Source organism: Kogia breviceps, chromosome 1 (assembly GCF_026419965.1).
Source record: "Kogia breviceps isolate mKogBre1 chromosome 1, mKogBre1 haplotype 1, whole genome shotgun sequence".
NCBI lineage: Eukaryota > Metazoa > Chordata > Mammalia > Artiodactyla > Physeteridae > Kogia > Kogia breviceps.
In genome coordinates this window covers 9,195,705-9,219,636 of record NC_081310.1, presented here as the reverse complement: position 1 = coordinate 9,219,636, position 23,932 = coordinate 9,195,705, and the positions used below count along the sequence as shown (strand labels likewise).

The 23,932-nt window shown below is 36.5% G+C and overlaps 1 protein-coding gene across 1 annotated transcript; it reads left to right on the top strand.

Annotated features, from left to right (window-relative positions):
- Positions 1 to 1,093: 1,093 nt before the first annotated feature.
- LOC136793424 (regulator of G-protein signaling 21-like) lies at positions 1,094 to 23,608 on the top strand. The gene is given in 4 exon segments (XM_067023514.1): positions 1,094 to 1,171; positions 9,784 to 9,901; positions 16,211 to 16,266; positions 23,405 to 23,608. Coding segments are annotated over 4 exon segments (456 nt in total).
- The last annotated feature ends 324 nt before the right edge of the window (positions 23,609 to 23,932 follow it).

The following is a 23,932-nucleotide window of genomic DNA, read 5'->3' as shown; positions in this document are numbered from 1 at the left end:
GCTGAAATAAGAGAATTAAGTAAACTTTAATTTATATCATGGCTTAGATAATTGATTCTAGTAATATATAATAAAAGAAATGAAACCATTGCCTTATAAAATAGTACAGGATATTGTATGCTATGCTTGAAATGTATTTGGATGTAACAGAGTTTCAGTTTAGATATACATAGCCCAAATTTGTGTTTCATCCTTTCTTTTTAGGAATTAGTGCCCTCAAACGCAAGGAGCACCTTATTTCTATTGTATATTTAAAAATTAAAATGTACAGAGAATTATTCTTCTCATTATGTCAAAATTCCGCTACCCAGACTGTGGTACTCCCTACTAAACTGTCTTGAATATTTTGTTAGGCTACAAAAAGTGAACAAAATATTTTTAGCCAAAGATGTACGTAGATTCCAGTTGAGACTGTCTTTTAAAAACTATAATGCCTAGTTTTATTAATATCTCCCATGACTGCTATACTGCCCTACTTATTTTTGTATTGAATACTAAACTCTATCAGATAGTGAGCAAAAGGAAGTTTAGCTCATTGGAAAAGTCAGATGCTGTGTGTACAAGATGGCAACGCAGAAATTTGAAACACAAAGGTAGAAAAGTCATTTCAATGGTTACTTTTCTCTGTGTTGTCAGCTAAAGAAAACTCACAAGGAATCAATTAATAACAGATATTATGAAGACTATGAGATTATAATGTGGCATTCAATACTTTTGGCCAAAGAAAAAAGAGAAGCTGATCTTTCGATTTGGAGAATACATGTAGCTTTACTCATTTCTATCATATATTCAAATTTAATTCTAAGTAATTAATTTAGGTATATGAATCCATTAAAATATAAAATAGTATTTAACTTTTAAAACATAAAAGACCATTTTGCTTGCTTCAAAAGCTTGTAAACTTCTAAATATTTCATTTATTGAGGCAGATGTTTCTTTGACTATCTCAGTGACTTGGTATTCTAAGATAACAGAAAAGCACACTTAGGACATACAATCATGAGACGCGACTAGCAAGTAATGTGATTGATTTGTCAACAAGCATACTAAGAACTAAACATCCAAACAGGCGTTACATTTCCAAGCAGCCACTATGGGAGATCAGACACATTTCAGTGGTGCTGCCACGGAGAAACACATTTCAAACCTCTCCTTTAGAATGTTCTCCGAAGTAATTTATGAACCATTCAAAGCTCAGGCTCATTGCTTTATAAATTGCACCTCATATAGCAGCGATTTGAAGCAAAGCAGAATTGAAATATGTAATTTTCTCTTCTCTTTTATTTACAAAAAGAAACAAATGTTAAATTATTAAGCCCCCAAATAAACTGCTTTTATAAGCCTATTATTTAAATCTAGAAAGACAATTGTAAAAATGATAATAAAAATCATGATCCTTCTTTTCCCCTTAGAATTTGAATAGGGACATAATATGGACCTGTAATCAACGCCTCACTGATGAACCTCAAGCTTGATGGTCCTGTTTGCTCTTCCAGTGGCCACCTTGGCACATTCCAGTATTTTATTTCTCCTCATTCTTCTCAACCTGTCTTTATCATCTGACATTTTTGATCATCCTTGTTTCGCCCCAACATGCTGTGAACAGCGTTCTTAACGGAAATTCCATACCACTGTGTGTCCTTAGTCTTTCTCTGACTTACTGTGCTGTGTCCTCTTCCCCAGTTCATGTAAGTGCTGCTCTACATACAGAGTTACAAACATACTTAACTATTTATTGACTAAATAAATAGTTAAGCCCTTGGTTTTCTGCTCTGTTTTTCTGTGCTGTTTCCCTTGTTAAACGAAATGTTACATGTTTAACTGTCACCGCTTCTCAATTATCACGTCTCACTACTGAAGCTCGCTCCATCCATATCACTTTCTAGTTATGCAACCTCGATCAGGTTACTTAACCTGAGTCTCAGTTTCCTCATGTGTAAAATTGAGGATGAAACTCTTGTCTACCTCACAGAATTATGACCAGAGAAGGAACACTTAGGAAGTTTCTGACACATTTCAAGTGTTCAATTATTTCAACTGTTATTGTTTTTTCCCCCAATACTTCATGACATCCTCACTTGGATGTCACACAATCAATTCAGCATATTTTTAAAAAATATAAACATCGTCTAGAACTTGCACCAAAATAAAATGTTATTCTTTCACTTAAATTACGCAAGTACTAGAATTAAATTCGTAATTATTTTTCTCCTACCTTTAGTAGTGAAGGGTAGACAGCAATAGTTTTCTTAAGTTAATAGAGAGGCTTCATATAGATGTAAAAGCTCTGTGTTGTCTTGGGGTATGCTGTCAAAATGCTGTGACCTCCAGTTGACAGGAAAGTTAACCAAAACTGTGTCAACATACTGTGTACCCCTAAACTTTCTTATCCTACGGACTTCCCCAAACTTGCTTTTCTTTTGTTAGCACCGTGATCGCACGTGGGGACGCCACTCTTCCGGGCACTGCGTTTGAAATCTGGTCCTTTGACCCTCTCTGTCCCACCCCTTCTTCACAGGCACCACACGACAGATGCTCACTCTTCCATCCCTCTACGATCGCCCTTGTCCAAACCCTTGGCATCTCATTTGTAGACCACTACGCTACATTTCTAACTCGCCTACCTGCCTTTATCCTCACATTCTATCAATTCATTACACACACACTCATCATGTTAATTTTCCAAAATCAGTTCCATACTGTCTGAATAAAGTTTTATCATGCACATCATTTTGTACACCTAATACAATTTATGATACAATGTAAACACTCAAATTTGTAGAATAAATCTCATCTCCTTACACAGAAACCCCCATTGATTGCATGATGGTAGTATTGCCCTAAGAGTCCCATACTGCATCTTAACTATAGTTCTGTGAATGTCAAATAAGGGCAAAGGATATGAAACGAACATATACAAATACGATACGTATGACGCCGTGGCTTAGTATATTTTCATTTTAGTCTCACACAATAACCTGTGATAAAGGAAGGTACTATCTCCGTTTCTGTAGCAAAGAAACTCAGAGACATCAAGATTACTGTTCAGCAGGAAGCATCCACACTTAGATATGAAGCCACTGTTCTGGCCTCAAAATGTATGCCTGTTTTATTCCATTCCTACCTTCTTTTAAGCAGTGTTTTAAAGACGAGAGTTCCTTGGATACATTCGTTTCCTATTGCTTCTGTAACAGACGACCACAAATTGAGAGGTTTAGAACAATACAAATTTGTTATCTTAGAGTCCAGGAGGTCCGAAACCCAAAATCAGTTTTCCTGGACTAAAATCAAAGTGTTGGCAGAGCTGGTTGCTTCCGGAGGCTCTGAGAGGAAAATCTGTTTCACTGCCTTTTTCAGCTTCTAGAGGCTACCTGTATTCCCTTGGTCTTGCCCCCTCCTCACATCACACCAATCTCTTGCTTCTGTCCTCACATATTTTATGACTGGTTTCAACCCTCCTGCCCCTCTCTTGTAAGGACTCTTGTAATCACCCTAGGCCCGTCTGGCTAATCTAGAATCATTGACATCCTTCTACCAGGTAGGGTCACATACTCACACGTTCCAGGCATTAGGACATGGACCTCTTTGGGGGCCATCATTCAGCTTATTACACTAGGCATGAGCTCTGATAACGGAGACTGAATCCCCTGAAACCAAGAGCTGGTGATAATTAGATGTCCTAGCAATACCTATACATGGCAATCTTTTGTCAAGAGGTATTGAACAAAATCAAGAATCATTTACCTACGAAGACAGCTTATTTACTCACCTGCTCAATTATTCTGAACTTTCAGGTTGGTAAATAAAATTCAATTTTGTTCTTCCTGAACAATTAAAAGAAGCTTGAGAGGAACAGGAAGGACACATTAAATAACAATTGTACGTGTGGAAGGACTTATGAGAAAGAGTATACTTGCAACTGCTTTGAACTCAAAATAGAAATGTCAATTTTTTTTAAGTTTAAATGTAAAATCAGTCTACTCCTGACTCATATTTCTTATAGACTTAGCATGTTTTTTACCATGAGGGTCTTTAAATTTGGACAGTTTATTTTTCAAAATGTACTGTGTTCAAGCATATATTATAAAGTTAGTACTTCATTATTCTCCATCGGCAAACCAACAATTCTAAATATGTTTAATGATTCTGTTTTTGCATATCATAAGAACATTACTTAATGGTGCTTGAATTAACCAAATAAATGGAACTAACTGATGGCATCCCTTCTTAATGATACTGACTTTTTAGGCCATCTCTTCTGCTTCGATCAGTCTCATTAGCCCAGGGACACTTGCCTAGGACATGCCCTCTGGCATTTCTGTAGATCAATGAAATGGAGACGCTTCCACGCTAACTCAGGGACAAGCAGCTTTTCTGTGGTCTTCTCTTTTTTTTTTTTTAAGATTTTTTGATGTGGACCTTTTATTTTTTTTAAGTCTTTATTGAATTTGTTACAATATTGCTTCTGTTTTATGTTTCGGTTTTTTGGCCTTGAGGCATGTGGGATCTTAGCTCCCGGATCAGGGATCGAACCCGCACCCCCTGCACTGGAAAGTGAAGTCTTAACCACTGGACCACCAGGGAAGTCCCTGACTCCTTTATTTCTTCAACCTGAAAATCGTCAGTCTTTCAGGAGTGTTTAATTTACATTAAGGGTCATAAATATACACTGGTAGAATTCTGCTACCGAAGAACTCTGTCATATTGACATAAAAGCTTGATGAGGCATGTACAAAACTTTTACTACAAATAAAAATACCAATATAGGTCCTTTATCTTGATAAACATATTTAAGTACTATTATCTCAAACGTCAGCACTGTATAAAGAAATATTGGCACAAAACGCATGGCTAAAATAAATTGAGAAATGCGTGTTATTAAACTATGATAAATCCACAATTTTTTAAAGTGTGATGCCTTGTGTTAGAGTATTTTAGTCCATGAATAAAGCTGTAAAAATCCTTAAACATATATACTTAAAATAAGAGTACTAAAAAAGAGTCTTCCTCAGACTTTCTGAAATTCAAAGAACAAAGGAAAATGACCTTTTAGACAGATTAAAGACCTAAAGGTGAATATTGTATTATATCTATATGTTTTTTCCTGAGTTGATTTAACCTCATGTGAACAATAGCTGTCTTGTAAATGGATGTATACGAACTTTAGAAACCAAATTTTCAAATGGAATTTATTTCAGTTATGCCACAGACTTGAGGAAATGTCACTTATTCCAAGAGTTATTTGTTACTTAGAAGTTTAAGTGTTCTGACCAGTGAAAAGTTAACAGCAAAATGAAAAAAGCTGAGAATAGCATGATTTAAAGAATGCCAATTTGTAACCCAGGGGATAGGTATTTGCATACTAATTGTAATGTTCCTGCTGTCACATTCCCTTCAGCTTGAAGATCAGTCAGAAAGAGAAATTCAGCATCATCTGTGATAGCCAGACAGTGGAACAAAAAATGCCAGTGAACTGAGTTGTTGTTTAAAGCTATTTTTGTCTCAGAAGATGTACAAATGAAAACACTTGAGTCTTCATTAGTCTCGATGTTTTGTTTCCTTCATTTATGATAAACATGCTAATTGTTGTCTTTCCTCCTGATTTATTTTTTTCTCCTTTCTCCACTGATTTCTTCTTCTTTTCTAAAATCTGTCCACAACGCATGGCTTGCCTGTACAGTTAATTCTTTATACTTGCTAAGATAAAGAAAGGCTACAAAGTGGAGAAAACCCACTGAGCTCCCTTTATGTGAAGCGTTCCCAAATTCTTAAATGTTCAGGTTAAAGACATAAGATATATACGATCCTTGCAAAAACTATTCGTTGTTGCAACATGGATTGAGAAATCTGAACATAGATATTAACTGCGGGGTAAGGCAGCAGCTGTCACTTCCTGGAGCACGCGGGCTCCTTGCGTGAATCTCTCGCTCTCCAGCAAACCGCTAATTGAGTGTGGAGAGCTCAGTTGTCAGAGCCCACATTTTTAAATGCAATACAACTGGTTATAGCAGGCACAATTAGCAAGATAACTGGTAGCTTTCACGCAGTTCCCATCTGGCCTGGCTCTTCTCCGGACACATAATATGGGGACTTCTGGCCTTGACGGCACTCGTTTAATGAAGGAAATCAGCCAAAGCCCCATGAAACACTAAGTGTGATCTTGGCTCCAGATACACAAGTGAATTTTCATGGCAAGTCAAGTCATACACACACAAAAAAATTATCCCGACTATGCACGACAGTTTTACAGGAAATATATGCGAACACACAATGGAGAAGAGCCAGACAAAATCTTTGTAAAGTTCCAACTAAAATCCAAATAAAAGGGAAAAAAAGAAAAGTGAGAGAGAGAGGAGGGAGGGAGAAGTACACTGTCCATTTATTTAAGGTAGCATTTGTCAAGTAAATTCAACCCAGTCAGTCCATTTTTAAATCAGCAACCCCCTCTATCCCCCAATTTTAATTCAATAGATTTTTCTTAACATTTATAGAGTTGCGTTTCTAAAAATTTAAAACCTATTTGTCAGTCACATCTAACATAAGAAATGTCCTATTTTTGTTTGATAATGTACAAAATTGAAGAATCACTGTCTTCTGAAAACTTTCTATTGAGTAGAAATTACTACAATTTAACTGTTATTTAGAGGAAATATTTGTGTGATGTGTAATAAACTCTGTTACAGGAAAAACACCCTAAAATTTATTTGAAACATTTATCACAGATGTTCCAAAACATGAACAGAGTATAAGCATATGTATATTGACTCATCCATTCCAGGAAGAATTGTAAAAAGAGTTTGGGTTACAAGCAGATACACCTGTGTTTGAACTCTAACTGCCTATTAATATATGTGTGATATTACACCAGTTATTAACATCTATGTCTTCTTACTCATTGGTAACATGGGATTAAAACAGACTGTCATTTTGAAGATTAAATGAGGTAAAGTATGTGACATGATTAGCACAAAGTGGTATAGATTGTAAACATTCAGTACACTGCTTTTCATTTTAGTGCTATTATAAAAATTGTCTTTCAGTTTATTCACATATAGAAATTACTCTTCCAAAGAATGATAATCAACATCAAATTTAAAAATTTGAACAGCAAATTAATACTGTTTCTTAAAATAGTTGCATTTTACCTAACTTCTGAAAAATAAATACTGCCTTAACCAACCCTTCCATCATATCAGGTAGTCAAAATGGAACCTCTCAAGTCAAATTTGAAATCTCTTAGAAAACAGTGAGCTGAGGGTATCCCAGGCATTATCACACACCAGCAGGGGTATTTCTTCAGAGGGTTGAAGCACAACTTTTTCCTTTACAACAATGTCAGTATTTGGTGGACCTTAAATATTACTAGAATATCCTAGTATCTACACTGATATTCTATATCTACAGAATATCTATAATATTTTAGTATATCTCCCTAATTCAAAACATTAGGAATTTTCTTTTGTCTTTGGTTCTACACCATCTCCCAGACTTTGCTCTCTTTTTACTGCTTCCCTACATTCCTGATGACACTAAGAATAGCTACTACTCATTTGAACACTTCCATTTCAAAAAGACTCCTTTACGTCCAACAAGTCCTTCACTGAATATTCCTTTTGCTTTTGGCTTACGCAAACTCTGGCTCTCCCCGAAGGACATGGCTTGCTTTGATGCCTTCAGAAGGGATGCTGTCCATTTCCTCCAATTTCACACGCTCAGGGTTGAGAGTGAGGTCCCTGGTCCGTCGCTGCCTAGTGATGCTTTTGGGTCATTTCTCCTCTTTCCTCACCCAAAACACACTTTGAAGTTAACACAATTCAACTACACCTTTAGTAACCTTCTTATCACGGTCATCTACCAGCATCTTGAAAGCCACTGCACTGCTTCCATTGAAGGCTTTAATGCCTGCCACTAGTTGGGGTTTGGCCATTCGGTCATTATTTGTTTACATGTCCAACAAATATTTCTTGAACCAGACACAATGTTCTTGGTGCTGGATAATAACATAGTTTCCTGTCATCAGACAACTTACATACAAATGGGGGAGTACATGTTCATTCTTGAACGATTCTGCCTAGATTCTATTTCTCAGGGTTTTTCTTTGATGGCTGTTCCTTATTCAAAACGGGTGTATTGTGTGGCCAGCCTCGGGATCAAAACTCTCTGCCCTCTTCATTAACATACATTCCACAGGTACTAAGTAGAAATTTGAGTACCATGCTAACCATCAAATTTCAATCTACACATACACACATTTTAAACACGTGCGTTTTAAGCAATCGTACAATTTTAGCACTATCTGATAGAATTCCTAATATTTGACAGAAGACCTAATATTTGACTCATACGAAATATAATGTAAGCATTTTACAGTAACAGTTTTCATAGTGCACACCAGCTCTTCTACAGAAAATTAGAACTTACGTCGGGTCCCATTCTGCATTTATGAAAGATGGAAATGCAACCTAAATCTTTTTAAATGTCCATTTGAATGAAAAAAACCATTTCAAAATGGCTTCACAGGAAACCTTCTGTCCCCAAGATTTAGTAGATCAAGGGAGACAGGAAAATCAGCTGCCTGCCATTGGGGAAGAAAGTAAAAGAAATGTGAGATAGGAAATAAAAGTAACGGGAGATAGCAAGATGAGTTCCCTGTCAACATAGCCCCCCCATGTAGCCTCTGCAAGGACAGATATTACTATCTGAAAATATAACTACAACTGCGACAGCAGAAGGAAGCAGAGTCACTCCTAACACAAAAGATGAAAACTGCAGCAAATCACACAAAGTAATAGAATAAAAAAGCTTAGAGATCGAGCCACACTAGCATATTTAAGATGAGTCACCTTGATATGCAAATGTAAAAGTTTATAAGAATGACTGGATGGGAGACTCTATTCTATTATCAATGATTTTAATAGAAACCTTCAATTAGACCATTCCTTTCCATAATGAAGTCATTTGCGTGTCCCAGCTACATTATCCAAAATTTTTCTTCTGGGTAGCCGATGCTTTCTATGGATGGGGGCTTATTTCATCAGGATCTTGTTTATTAAGGGGAATAATGCATGATATATTTACATCCCAGAAAGTTTATATCTCAAATCTGATTTATTATTTCTACATCACATCCCCAAAAGTACACCTTCTTTAGAAGACTTAAGTCAATAAATTTTTTGACTGCTTTGGAAAAGATATTACTCTGTCCTGACTGATTCCTAGATTTAAATAAATCAACCCAGAACAGGAAGTATACCAGTCTAAAGAGAAATAAAGGCTGTCTCAGAGTAGGGTAAAGACTTCTCAAAATACGATAAATAAACATTTTAAAAATCATCACATGTTAGAAATCCTTAATCAAAACTTAAAAAAAACTTTTTTAAGATGCATAATTATGAAATGGACAATTCTGTATACTGTGAAAACTTAGAAAATAGTTCATTCATCATTATTGCTATCATGATAACTCTTCAGGAATAGACTAGTGTAATACCGTATAAATTAACAATTAATATAGCTGAGAAGAAATTCACGAGGCTATGTAGAACAATGAGCAATCTCTCTCATGCCTTTATTAGAATTCAAGAATTTGTAAGTACTATTAACACTGTTGGCTAGATTAATAATTTGCTGATGTCAAATTACATCCCACTTTGCTTTGCTATTGCTCTCTACTGTGGAAAACATTATATAATTCTTGTTGGCCTTTTGCAGTTTAATTCATGAAGCAAAGCTCATTTAAATGATATAATACAACAAATACACATAAATCAAATATTACTATAGGTTATAGAAGAAAAAGATCAAAAATGCTATTGTAAGGGTAGATGTTGTTTCCACAGGTCACCAACTACAAAAACAACAGTGTGATCTGAAAACATGGACACACTTTTAACCAACCAAGGTAAGATCCAACTAATAATAGTTTTTAAAATACCATGATTAAAATAAAATCTTTAAATTCTGAAAGTTGTAGTCATGTTATACAGTATGAGTTTGATCAATATTTGAAGAATGAGGTTCCCAAAAGTCACACAAATTTACACAGGCCCAAAGTTTAAATGGAATTAGGTTGGGTCCAAAATAAGACAAGATGATAGACATTCCAAACGTTAAAACAATAAGAAAATCCTAAATAGGAAGTGATAAAATTGTCATTTTCTTAGACTCATTATCATTTGATGTATATCATGACTACCTTTGTTACCAATTGAAAGACACATACAAACTACTGAAAAGCTGAAAATTTAAATAAATCACTTGTTTTTCATGTCCTTCAGGCTAAAATTAAGTTTTTTAAGTATAAATATTTATTTCAATTGAGTTCTTACTGAATATAAAAACATATTTAAATGTGTGTGTATATATTAATATGTACATTGTGGATATATATTTTCAATTAATATGATGGCTTAATAAGGTAATTTTGGTCAATTATAAATAAAACATCCAAGATTTAATATAAAATAGTCATTTACAAAGATATGTAGAATTCTGCTTTTGTTACACATAATCCTGCTTTGCAGTATTTCTGTTTCATATGGGATAGAAATGACATTATAGAGACATACATAGAAAATGTTTGAAATACAGTATTGTTTGTTCTAATCAAAAGGTATTTCCACTTTAAATTTATAAAGTAAATATGAGAATATTAGAAAAGTTTAAAACATGGTAAAGCTGAATAAATTCTTCATGGCTGTTTATTTTTATACACAATTAGACTGAAATAGATGAAATTACACTTTCATTTTATGAATCTCAGATAACTAATTCCCAAAGCACAGACATAAAATAATCCACAATACACCTAGAATCCAACTAAGGACATATATTAAAGATGTCAGGGATATGGGATTGCATTTTTGTAAGCTTCAAATGGCATGTCTCTTTTTTCCTTAAATACATAACCAGCGGGAAAGATCAGGTTTGCTAAGAGCCTCAGGAAAGTATCTGCAGGTGGAGAGTTGGTTAAGACAGCACCGCAGAACAGAGACATGGAAGGTGTTAGATGAAGGCAAATGCTTCCACCTGCAAACCTCCTGGGATTTTTGTACCTCATGCCCACATAAAGCAGAAAAGTCATAGATTCATCTGCAAAGCTGTTTGGTTTTTGCTCGTTATGAAACCAGAGAAATAGCTCCCATGCTTTTTAATGCTTGAAACGGTTAAACGACTTACCATATGACCTCCTTGTCTTGTGACCTGAGGATATGTCTCGCATGTATTAGTGTGGCTTCTGCCACCTATTGCTGACCTACTCTACCCATCAGCCCCTGTTGTGCCTAAGTAGTAGCCATTCCCTCCTGTAGAGAGTCCTCAGATGACATGATAGTGATTGTATGTACCATATTATTCCAAAGTCACTCGACATCCTATGAACATTCAAATTGTATGTATAGAGTAGACGAGTAGTTCAACAATAGTGTGTCCAAGACAGAGATAACTAGCCCCAGTTTTAGTTGTTTATTCTGTTCCCTTGTGTCCAAACAGAGCAATAGGAGGAGAAAAGAAGGAAATGGTTGTTAGTTTGATGTAGCCCTTCATTAAAATAGCAGGAGGGAAGAAAATAACAATAGTTTCTTGATCTCTAACTTCCTGTCTCTGGGATGCATTTAGATAACCCTCACTGGGAAAAAGCTTCATATGCCTTAATGACACACAAATAAAATAGTGCCAGACATGAATCTACAATATTCTTTCAGTATTATTGCTGAATCTCCTATATAAAATAGATTTTAGTCTATATTCTGTTTAGACCTGTCAAATTCACCACTGTTTGGACCTCATGGAAAATTTTAACTGTGTTACTAAGAGGATTTTTATAACCCAAATATGTGTCACAGAATCGCAGAAGCTTCTCAGATGTATTTTTAAATGCAAGAAATGTGCAGTTAATTGCATTTTTTATAGTGCTCACATATTAACAACATCCACACTCTCCAATATTTCTACTGAGAATTTTCATTGGTACCTGAGAACCCTTTGCAGTGACCTGTTATTTCAACTCTATTTCAAATAATTAAAAACTTGTTAAATCTATTTTTAATAGTGTTTTTAGACACTTTAATCTTGCTCCATGAAGCCCTTTTCTATTTTCTCTCACTAACCTTCACCTTCCTTCCAACCTGCAGCAACCTACGAACAGCTAACTTAGGCCCCTTTTCCATACACTTTGATATTTTCTTTTTTGCTGGTCAATTTTTCCTTTCCCCCAATTCTCCATAAATTTATTTCTCCCTACTTTGCGACCTGAAGGGTCAGCCCTTCGGCACACAGGGGAGGAGCTGCTTTGAGCACAGGTATGGGGGCCCCTATGGAAGGTGGAAGAGAGACCCACCAACATGCAGGAAGGCAAATCCCTGAGCGACAAATGCGCTCAGATGGACATTAATTACTGTAGCATATATTGGTAAAGTATAACATCACAGACACGTGAAACAATTGAAGCTTAACCTGAAATTCAAAGGGGGAAAGAGAAAAGAACATAACTCCTGTGGAGCTATCTCAACATTCATTTCCCAGTCACTATTTAAAAATCAATAAATAATTCCAGAAAACTGAAAATGTATTATATAAGATTTGTCATGTTGATTAATGTCTCATTCCCTAAAAGGCTTTGAAATCAGCTCTAGAGGTATCCTATTTATTGTGGTATTGGTCTGAAAGCCAGATGTTTTTCTTCTTTATGAATCCATCTACTGAATGATTATTTTAAGATAACATTCTCAAATATTATGTATAAAAAATCTTCTAGTAAGAAATGTAATCTTTTAAATATAGCTGGATTCAAACTTATAGTATATAATAAATTATCAATTTGGACAAAATAGTTTTGTATTTTTTCCTAATCTTCCCTTCCAAAATAAATTTATATGGTAATAATTTTAAAAAATACTACAGCTACTGGTTTAGGATATAAAACTTTCACACTTTTTAATAATTTGTCCATCTAATTAATTTTTACTACATTAAATAGAATTAAATTTATGGCTGCTTTTCAAATAATAGATTATATTGTCTCCTTGAAGTGTCTAAAAAGGTTATTATTAGGTATGACAAAATTCTCATTGAAGACAAAGAATTGTGTATATACATTTACAACAGTCATTACCTTTCCAATTATTTGCCATTAATTTTTCCAATTCCAATTACTAAAGTGCATTTGTCTCTTATATACCAATTGCAGTCTTCAAGGTATCTCTCTATAGTCCATCAGTTATATGCTAAATATAATATGACTGTTAGTGTGGTTCATTAAATGGATTTCTTTTTTGAGTGCCTGTTCCCACAATGAAGGCACAGAGTACAAGGGGAGATTGACATGTGATAAAAAACAGTCAAATACAGAATAAGCAATTTAATAATTTAAATAATTAAAGTTTGTTATTAGCACAGTGGGAAAGAGTGATTAAGTCTATCTGGAGAATTTAGGGACCGATTTGCCGGGTGGTTCAAATATGAAAAAGGTATGCCATTAAAAATAATAAATATTGGGGCTTCCCTGCTGGTGCAGTGGTTGAGAGTCCGCCTGCCGATGCAGGGGACACAGGTTCGTGCCCCGGTCCGGGAAGATCCCACGTGCTGCGGAGCGGCTGGGCCCGTGAGCCATGACTGCTGAGCCTGTGCGTCCGGAGCCTGTGCTCCGCAACAGGAGAGGCCACAACAGCGAGAGGCCCGCGTCCCACACACAGAAAAAAACAAAACAAAACAAAAAACCCTGAAATTCCTAGAACTGATTTCTAGAACTAAATTAAGTTCTAATTTCTAGAACTTCGCTATTTTTTTCTAGGAAAGAAATAGGAAAGCAACAAATGATTAAGGTGCAAAAAAAAAAAAAAAAAAAGAAAAGTAACAGGTGAAACTGTTTGCATTATACCTAAAAGGGTATAATGACTGAATAGTTCTGAGGCAGGATATTGAGATAAGGCCTTTGTTTTAAATGAGGTTAGTTTTAAACTGAGACTTGAGGGAAGAGATAGATATATGAATTCTTGGTAGAGAGAAGCCCATGGGCAACTAGAGGCGTTTCCTGATATTCCTGGAATGCCAATTTTGTATCCTCCATTTTGTCTTCCTATTTTCTTTGCATGTTTTTAAGCGTCACGTCCGCGATGTGCTGATGCTATTTTGAGTCTTGGTCCTGCCCCACAAGTTGCTGCTTGCCAACAGCGGCCCCCAGCTATTGAATCACCTGCAGATAAAATGTTTGCTTGTTTATTAATTTCCTAAGTTAATCTAATCAATAGATAGGTGTCTATTACATATCAAGCACCTTGCTGGTGCCACTAAGAAAAAGACAGTCTCTGAATAAATAAAGCTAACCATCGTGGTGGGAAAACTGTAGTTAAAACAGATAATTGCAGTAAACTTTCATGAGTGTTGAGATAAGAAATACAGGTGATGTGGTCACAGGCAACAGGAAAATCCAAGTCTAAGGGATGAGGAAATGTACCTCAAAAGAAGTTAATTGGTAAACTTTGGTCAGAAATTTGAGTGCAGGCAGAAACAAGACAAAATGGGAGGAGGAAAGGATGATAGCAGTGGAAGTGGAGGTCAAGTCCAGGACCCACTGGTGCCTAGAAGGCTAGTCCAGTAGTGAAAGACGCCTAGTACTGGGCGCCTCGGAGTATAAATGCAGGCAAGAGCACCTCCTGCAACCCAGTGATTTCTGCTCCGTATTTATTTCATCTTAAACTAAAGGGATCTCTTAAAAAGGAACAGAGAGACAGAGACAGAGACAGAGAGAGAGAGAGAAAGGAGGAGGAGGAGGAAAAGGGGGAGGGGGGGGGAAAGAAAGAAAAGCAGAGCTAAAGAAATCATAAGCCACATCTGTCCAGGGCTTTTACATGGACTGTCTGATTTGATCACCATGTTCACTGTATTAGGGAGGCATTACAATCATCTGCCTTACACAGGTGAAAAATGAGCTGAGCCTTAGAGAGAAAACGATGGGTCCTACAGTCATTAAGGTACACAGCTCATGAGGACGGAGGTCTTCTGCCCAGGCTTTTACATGTTAAATTCCTTTCTTAGATCTACTACTTATTTTCAATGTTCATGACACAGCCTGGGAACCTTGGTGTTTATGCTGAAGGCAAAAGCCTAAAATTTTCTTGTCACGCAGAGTCCATCTTCCTTTCTATCAAAAGCTGTATTTCTCTTCTCAGAGTCCCTCTCATTTGTATAACTTCTTAAACTATAAAGCAAAAAAAAAAGCGGCAGGAATATGTCTTCTAATAACCTGCAGTATCATTTTGACCCTCTGAAAGAATGATTGCTGCATTTCAACTCAAAAACAAAATGCTCAGCTGTTGTGTTTTTTCTTTTTTTATGGAAGTATAGGTGCTTTACACGGCTGTGTCAGTTTCTGCTATACAGCAAAGTGAATCAGCCATAGGTATATATAAAACCCCTCTTTTTTTGGATTTCCTTCCTATTTGGTCACCACAGAGCACTGAGTAGAGTTCCCCATGCTATACAGTCAGTTGTCATTAGTTATATCTATTTTATACATAGTAGTGAGTATATGTCAGTCCCAGTCTCTCAATTCACCCCATCCCCTCTTCCCCCCTTGGTATCCATACTTTTGTTCTCTATGTCTGTGTCTCTGTTTCTGCTTTGCAAATAAGATCATCTGTACCATTTTTCTAAATTCCACATATATGCGTTAATATATGATATTTTTCTCTTTCCGACTTACTTTACTCGGTATGACAGTCCCAAGGTCCATCCACGTCTCTGCAAATGACACAATTTTGTTCCTTTTTATGGCTGAGGAATATTCCATTGTATATATGTGCCACATCTTCTTTATCCATTCCTCTGTTGATGGAGGTTTAGGTTGCTTCCACGTCCTGGCTATTGCTTTTTGAATTTGCACATGTCCCCGCACTACTTAAATTAACCTTGGATTAGCATGATGGGGTTGGTGAAGGAAGCCAGTCAATTGGACTCTTTCAGCTGCTCCAGACAACATTTGCTAACTACATCTATTTTTAACAATCCATATCCATCATGCTTTTATATGTTATGATCACATACATTTGATTATTTTTTCCATTTCTCTTGTCCAGTTTAAGGTATCAGTACTGCCTCCCAGCTCGTGTCACTTATTTCTGCCTTTAAAACCAATCATAACAAAAGGATACGGTCCTGTGCAGGGTGGATTCCTTCTCGGTGTTACAAACTTGGCTATTCTCAACTTTAATAGCCGCCCTTGAGAATATATTTCAGGATATTCGTGTGCCAAACGATGCCAAAAACGAAGTAATACTAGAGGTTTTAGTGGTGATTAAACAGAATTATGTAACCAAAAACATGATTATAGGTGGCTTTAATTTGAATCGTAATTTTTAAGCTCTGCTGTGAATGAGATCTAGGAAGCTGCCTGCCCTATTTGAGCACGGCGTTTTACATATGCACGCACACACTTTTTGCATAATGACAGTCTCCTGCTACACTATACATTCTAAATGAGGAAAAGTCTATCTCATTTGAATGTGAGAGCTCAACTGAGAACTTTTCATTCAAATTATGTAAAAATATATAAAGCACAGTTCAGGGTCACAAGAGAGCCAAAAGGTATGGTTTAAAATGCATTCTTCCTGCTAAAATAATTTGTTGGAAGCCCAAAGAATTTAAAACTGCTAGTATAGAAGTGAGGAATTGGCTTGCATAACTTGCAGTTATCAAAATCACCTGAGTATTAAAATATCCCTGGCTCATTATAATAAAATCGCTTTTAAACGACCATCACAAACACCAGGCAGAAGGGAGTCATTTTAATGCAATAGATTGTTGTCACTGTCAGCTGTGTCAAGGCCTTTTCAAAACTGACAGGGTTTAAAAGCTGCTAAACAGTTGCGATGACATCTCAGCTGTCATTCCATGAGAATCAAGCCTAAGTCTTGTTTTCTGAGATTGGCAGTGCAGTGGTCTCAGATAGCTAAGATAACTCATGACCTTTGGAAAAATAAGCAAATTAAAGGTATTTCTCAGTATCCTCAGATAGCTAAGATAATTCATGACCTTTGGAAAAATAAGCAAATTAAAGGTATTTCTCAGTATCCTTGAAACTAAGTGTATCCATAGAAACAAAATGCAAGTGATTGTTCACATCGGTAAATAATATAGATATAACTGTGTTTATTTCATCAGTCAATATGACATTCAGCCCATGCCCTGGACCTACTAATTTGAGATACTCAGCCAAGCCTAAGCTTCCCTGCAATTCCCAAGCAGCTCAGGAGGGACTCAAGGCCACACAGTTGGAAGGTCTGCATCTCTAGAGGGTTACCACCTGATAAGATGTCTGTCTTCAATCTACTCCAAGATTAACATCTCCTCTGTTCTTACTTTTTGAGATAGAAATTGATACAACTCAGCCAAAAGTCAAATTTGAGATCAATGCAAAGTTGGGGGTGCAGTTCGCAGACATGCCTTCAAAAGTGATTATATTAAAGGAATGTATGTTGCAAAATATATATTAGGCCTAATAGTTTCACTTTTGTCCTGATACTGAAATTTCATGGAAGTCAAGAAGAAAAGACAAGGTACTTTGGGTAGACTATTCTCAAACCTCACCCGGACTGACTCCTCAGGAGCATTTAACAACGGTGATCACCCTCTCTTAATTGAAATACTATCTTCATTTGGCTTCTAGGACTCAATTTCTTCTTCTCTTACTGACTCCCCTTTTAAAAAAAAAAAAATTATTTATTTTCTTTTTTACTTATTTTCGGCTGTGTTGGGTCTCTGTTGCTGCATGCGGGCTTTCTCTAGTTGTGGCGAGCGGGGGCTACTCTTCATTGTGGTATGTGGGTTTCTCATTGTGGTGGCTTCTCTTGTGGAGCAAAGGATCTAGGTGTGCAGGCTTCAGTAGTTGTGGCACGTGGGCTCAGTAGTTGTGGCACGCAGGCTCAGTAGTTGTGGCACATGGGCTTAGCTGCTCCATGGCATGTGGGATCTTCCCGGACCAGGGCTTGAACCCGTATCCCCTGCATTGGCAGGCGGATTCTTAAACACTGCACCACCAGGGAAGGCCTCACTACTCTTTAACAACTTCTTTTGCTATTCCTGCTCATAACCCAGCACACACTATCATGAAAGGAGGTGGTTCTCCTCTATTATCCGCTTACATTTACTCTCCCAGTGATCTCTTCCAGCCCTCTGGCTTTAAGAGGGCATCTCAAACTTAAACACAAATCTGATTCTTAATTTTCTTCTCAAAACTTTCGTCTACCTGAGTCTCTCCATCTCGGTTAATGGCAACTCCGTTCTTTTTGCTCTGGCTAAATAGAAGATAGTCATCCTTGGTTCTTCTTGTCTGCTTACATGCCTTATCCAACCCATCAACACTTTGTCATCTCATTCTTCAGAATATTTCTAAAATCCAGTCATTCTTAAAGATTTTGTTCCTCATCCCAGCTCATAAATATTCAATCACAAGTTCCATCTATTCTACTTTCTAAATATCTTTGAAATCTATGCACTTCCCTCCATTCTCTGTGACACGACCCAGCCTAATCCACCATGGCTGACCACCTGAATTTCTGGTATGACTTCCTAACTTTTCTTCCCTTTATCCACACCTAGTTGTTATACCACATAGCAGCCAGTGATATGTTTTTTCAAACATGTGTTTATTATCAGTACCGTACTTAAAATTCTCTTCATTGCTCTCAGGTTAATTAAAAATTATTTAACAAGACCTATAGAAGTCTATGTGGTCTGGACCTTCATGCTTTTCCAGAGTGTTGCCCTTTTCCTCCTGAAAACCCACTGGGCTTCTTCCAGTTTTCCCTCCCATGTCCAAGTCCCTTCCTTAAACTTATATACCCATAATAATACCTTGATGATCAGCTTACAATCTCATTTCTTTCCAAAAGCTTTTTTTTCAGAAGGTATATTTTTCCCTTTGGATTACTTTCTCAAAATCTGTCTTCTTGACTGACTTTCAACGTAATCATCTTTATATGGTCAGATCTCAGCGTAATTCCTAAGCACCCGTTCAGTGAAATACTTTAAATGAATAAATTACAGAAATGACTAGCAAAAAACAACTATTTTTTCGGATGAGGTGGGTTTTTTTTCCCCAGAAAAATAGGGACGATAATACTATCCATCTTACAGGTGTGTGTGTTACATAAAGTAGCCATATAAAGACTTAGTACAACAGTAGTAATATCTGATAAATATTAACTATTATTATTTACAGTTAAAGTAATCATCTTTAAACATTCTTAGGATTATTTTAGAGATAATGACATTGCTTAAATATTTTAAAATGGGAGAAGACAAAGTCACCAAGGAAAAAACCCAGGAAGGGAAGGCTTGGCCCAGAACTTAGATAATGCATATCTGCTCTGCTCATATTTTGAGGGACATGTAGAGAAAAAAGAATTAGTGAAAAGAATAGGGAAAAGATAGCAGATAAAATACAGGTAAATTCCATGCCACAGGCCACTGAATTCCTTTTGTAATGACAAATCTTCTCTCTCTGATTATCGGATTGAATACTTAACATTAATAGAAGCCATTGTATCCAAATCTGTTTAAGCAAGAAATCAAATTTCTTAAGATTTTTACATCAAAATAATGTATGATGATAAGGAAATTATAGTGACTTTCTGTCTGTGATCAGGGAAGGCTTCTTGGAGGATATTCAATTTAAGCTGAATCCTAAGGGATTTAGGATAATCTGTACAGAATAAAACTGTGGAGGCAAAGAGGGATTTTAGATGGTGCAACAGCATAAACGAGGGCTTTAGATACAAAATTCACTTTTGGAACAGAAAGTAGACCAACTTTGTAGATATCACCAAAGATAAGTAGGAGATGATTTCAAAACAACACTTTGAAGTCCAGGTATGAGGAAGCTCAGATGCCAGGGTAAAATGTTAAAATTTTACGTTATAGAAAGTAATGCCTTGTCAGCTGAACATTCATACAATGAAAGTGATATTTTGGTGAAATTGATATAATAATGCTGTCCACAGTGTGTAGAAGGGGAGGTATCAGGTAAGAGGTAGATTCCATGGTTTAGGGAAGAGATTACGTTATAAAAGGTTAAACTGGAGAGATAGGAGTGAGAATGAAAAACAGCATTGTGAAATTACAAAATAAAAGGTGAATAAGGAAAACATACACACACATACACACAGAGCGAGAGAGCGAGAGCGAGAGAGCAAGAGAGAGAGAGAGAGAGAGAGAGAGGGAGAGAGATCAGAGGGTAAAAGAGGTGACAGAGATGATTCTTATGTTTCCAGCTTGAACAATTTGGAGAAAAATAATGACATTTATACAAACACGTGGGTGTGATATTTTGTCACTGACATTAAACTGAATTGCCAAGACACAGCTTCAAAAGACTACTGGTTATCCCCTGGGAACGGTGTCTCTGCTCATCACTTAGCTATCAATAGCTGATGTTGGCAGCTTCTTGGGAGGAAAACAGGCAAATCAGAAAAGTGAGAAGGACAAGTCAGAAGTACAAGCTTAGCATATCTGAACAAATAATATTAATTATCAGTATTACATTGAAATGGAATAGTTCTACTTAAAATTTTACCATGATTTTTAACAAATGTAGAAGCTTTTTTCCCTTTGTTTATACAACATGCATTTATTGAATCCTTACACTGGGCAAGGCATAGTGAGGGGCAGGCAAAAATGTAAATCTTATCTAAGTAACCCAAAGCCCTTTCAGAGGCCAGAAAAGGGGAAAAATCGACAAGTCAACCTCACGAGGTAGATGCTATTTGAATGTGGTCTTAAGGACATAAAAGACTGTGAAAGACTTAGGTGAGAAGGAGTGATTTTCAGCTAGACTGGGATGGGATGGGAAAATATTCATCTGTAACAAAATATAAGAAATTTGAGGGGCAGTGTCTACCGTAGTGGGGATACAGGGCACACGGAGAGGAGAAAAATGTATACGTTTGGACCATATTGTATAGGTCATGAATGCCAAGATCGGGGCTTTGGGCTTTTAAAGTAGGGAATGAGGAGGTACTGAAGGTGTTCAGTTCTTATTAAAATAATAAGGCAGCACGCTGCACCAGGCACACACTGGCCCTGCTCTCAGTGAAAACTCACCCAGTGACTGAATGCCTAAAGGAGTTGACTTGCTATATTTACCTTTATGGGGGATATAAAGTTCAACAAATTGCAGATGACACCATTCAAGAACGAACAGCATAGTTGAAGGCGGAAACGGGCAACATATATTCTCATATCCCGACAACACAAGATAGGATTTATGAAACAGATTACACTAGATGTTCAGAAACCACTACAAGGTCTTGGTAATACCCACTACTCATCGATTCCGTCCATGAGGCAGGCACTATACTAGATTCATGACATGTTATCATGCCGCCTCCCCGCTCAGGACACGTCAGTCTCTTCCCACTGCTTCTAGTAGAAAGATAAGAACCCCTTACCAAAGCACATAAGCCCCCCAAGACTTGGCCTCGACCTCCTCTCCCAACCTGGTCACAGGAACTTTTTTCTCACGCCCTGCACCCCTGCCATGCAGGTTCGAGGCTCTTCAAACACAACCAATTCTTTCTTGCCTCAGGGATTCTGCATTTGTTTATTCTGCCAGAAATGGTCTTCCCCAGATTCTTAGAGAACCTGCTTCTTCTCATCCTTCAATTGCAAATATAAAATAATACTATTTATAGTATAACACTCAGACTACATAGAAAGTATAGATAGTATTTTCCCCAAATATAGAAAGCACCTGGCACATAACATGCCCCCAAATATTTGTGGAATCAATGATTGTATGGCTCATCTCACTTTTCTTGTAACCACTCAGTCAAGAATGGCCAAGCTTCAAGGTAAAAAAGCAGAGCTTGAAAATATGAAAGTAACTCATCCCAGGTCAGCAATATCATAAGTGTTAGAGGACAGATTGGAAAACTTTCCTAAAATCTTACCAGTACACCACACCGTCTTCCTGTATGAAGAAGCAGAAATTGATTCCTTCGAGGAAGTTGCAGCATTTCATCTGGAACTTTGATGGAGGACCTGAAAGGATGATCAAAGAAATACAAAGCAGATGTAATCTGGATCCCTGAGTAGCTGAAATCCCTAAAGAAAATATCAGTGAGCAAATAGGGGCCTTTGATGATTCTTTTCAAAATAAAGTTTTTTTCTTTTGTTCTTTTCCTACAATAATAATACTGAAATAGTTTGATATTACTTATCTCATTTAGTCCTTAAAACACTTTAAGACAGATGTTATTATCATCCTCTTTTACACCATAGAAATCAAAAATTGAAGGAAACTGTAGAACCTGCTTCACTCATATGAATAGCAAGTAAGTAGCAGAGGAGAGATTTGATTGAAGGTCTACCTGCCTATCTTTTAACTTCAATTCAATAAACGTAAATTGTCATTTATAGTCTTTTACCAGACTCCCAAATTCTGGCATTTTTTATGTCTCTCCCATTTTACCAAGAGACATTCTAATTCTATTCAACAAGTATTTCCTGACTGCCTATTATGTGAAAGATAATTGGCTAAGTGCCAAGAAAAAAAATGATAAATAAGCCAGATATAGCACCTGCCTTTGGTGAGCTTTGAATTTTAAGATTCAAATCTCTTTCACACTTCATGAATATTTTCAGTTTAAGTAAAACAACTTGGATGTGAAATTTTCTGCTTCTCAAAATATATCCTGGAATATGGGTAGAACTGGACAAGTATCTCCACAAGGTTTGGGGCATTTTACAGATTTGCAGGTGAATGGCGTGTGCAATGTGATAGATCTCTATTACGCCTTGCTGAGAATAGTTACATGTGGTAGTTCTCAAGGGACAAGAATATACATACACACACACACATGTATATATGTATATTCCATGGGAGGCATGGCGGTCCGTGAAAGGGGGTGTTATTTGGTCCATTTTGGCAAACAAAAAGAAATACAAATTAGGATGAAAAGCAGCATTATGGGAAACAACACGGGGAGGTATGGAGAATAGGAATGGATTGGTGAAAACCATCCTAGTAAATTCTAATTATTGCTCTGCCTATGAAAAGTACATTTTACACATTAAGGTCTAAGTACTAGAAAGAAATAAAGGTTGGGAGGGAAAAGAAATCTAAAATCATAAAATATCTTGTTTGCCTTTCACTTTGCCATTTTTTGTAATCTCAAAATAAGGCTTGACTTCTGTTCTCTGTCAATGCCAACACTCTCAATCTAGGAAATGTAATTAAACTGAGCATGTGTTCTTCATTTCAGAAAATGAATATGTGACCTCTGGTGCTTTGCATCAGATTAACTTTGTATTTAGAAAAAAAATTCAAATCATATGTGTATCTACCGTCTGTTTAAACCACACATTCTTTGATTAAACTAATCTAATGCGATGAAATTTGTTTCCACAGATTAACTTTGACTTTAGTACGAGGGACCTCATCTCAAAGAATCCTGCAGAATCAACTCTCAAATGCTTTGATGAGGCTCAGAAGTTGATCTACAGTCTGATGGCCAAGGATTCTTTTCCTCGATTTCTAAAGCCAGAGATTTATAAGAAACTGGTAAATAGCAAACAGGTTGGAAATCATAAAAAATTGCTCCCTTTCTTGTAAAGAAGGTAAATGACAAACTAACAATCAGATTATAATTAGGGGGCAAACAAGTGATAGGATAGATCAACTCAATCACTATAATTCAAGGCTAGAATGTTTTAAATATACAAACACAATGTAAGCTTTATTAGGGCTTAGAATTCATGTTTTACTCCAATAGAAAAATAATATTTTATATCTGAAGCCTGAATGTTTAAGTCATTTGTTTAGAATGTGTTTATTTTATCAGGCACTTAAAAATCTCCTACTGGGAGAGTACAACGGAAGTTTATAGACATATAATACGCTCAAACCATAAGTGGATATTCTTATGACATTATAAAT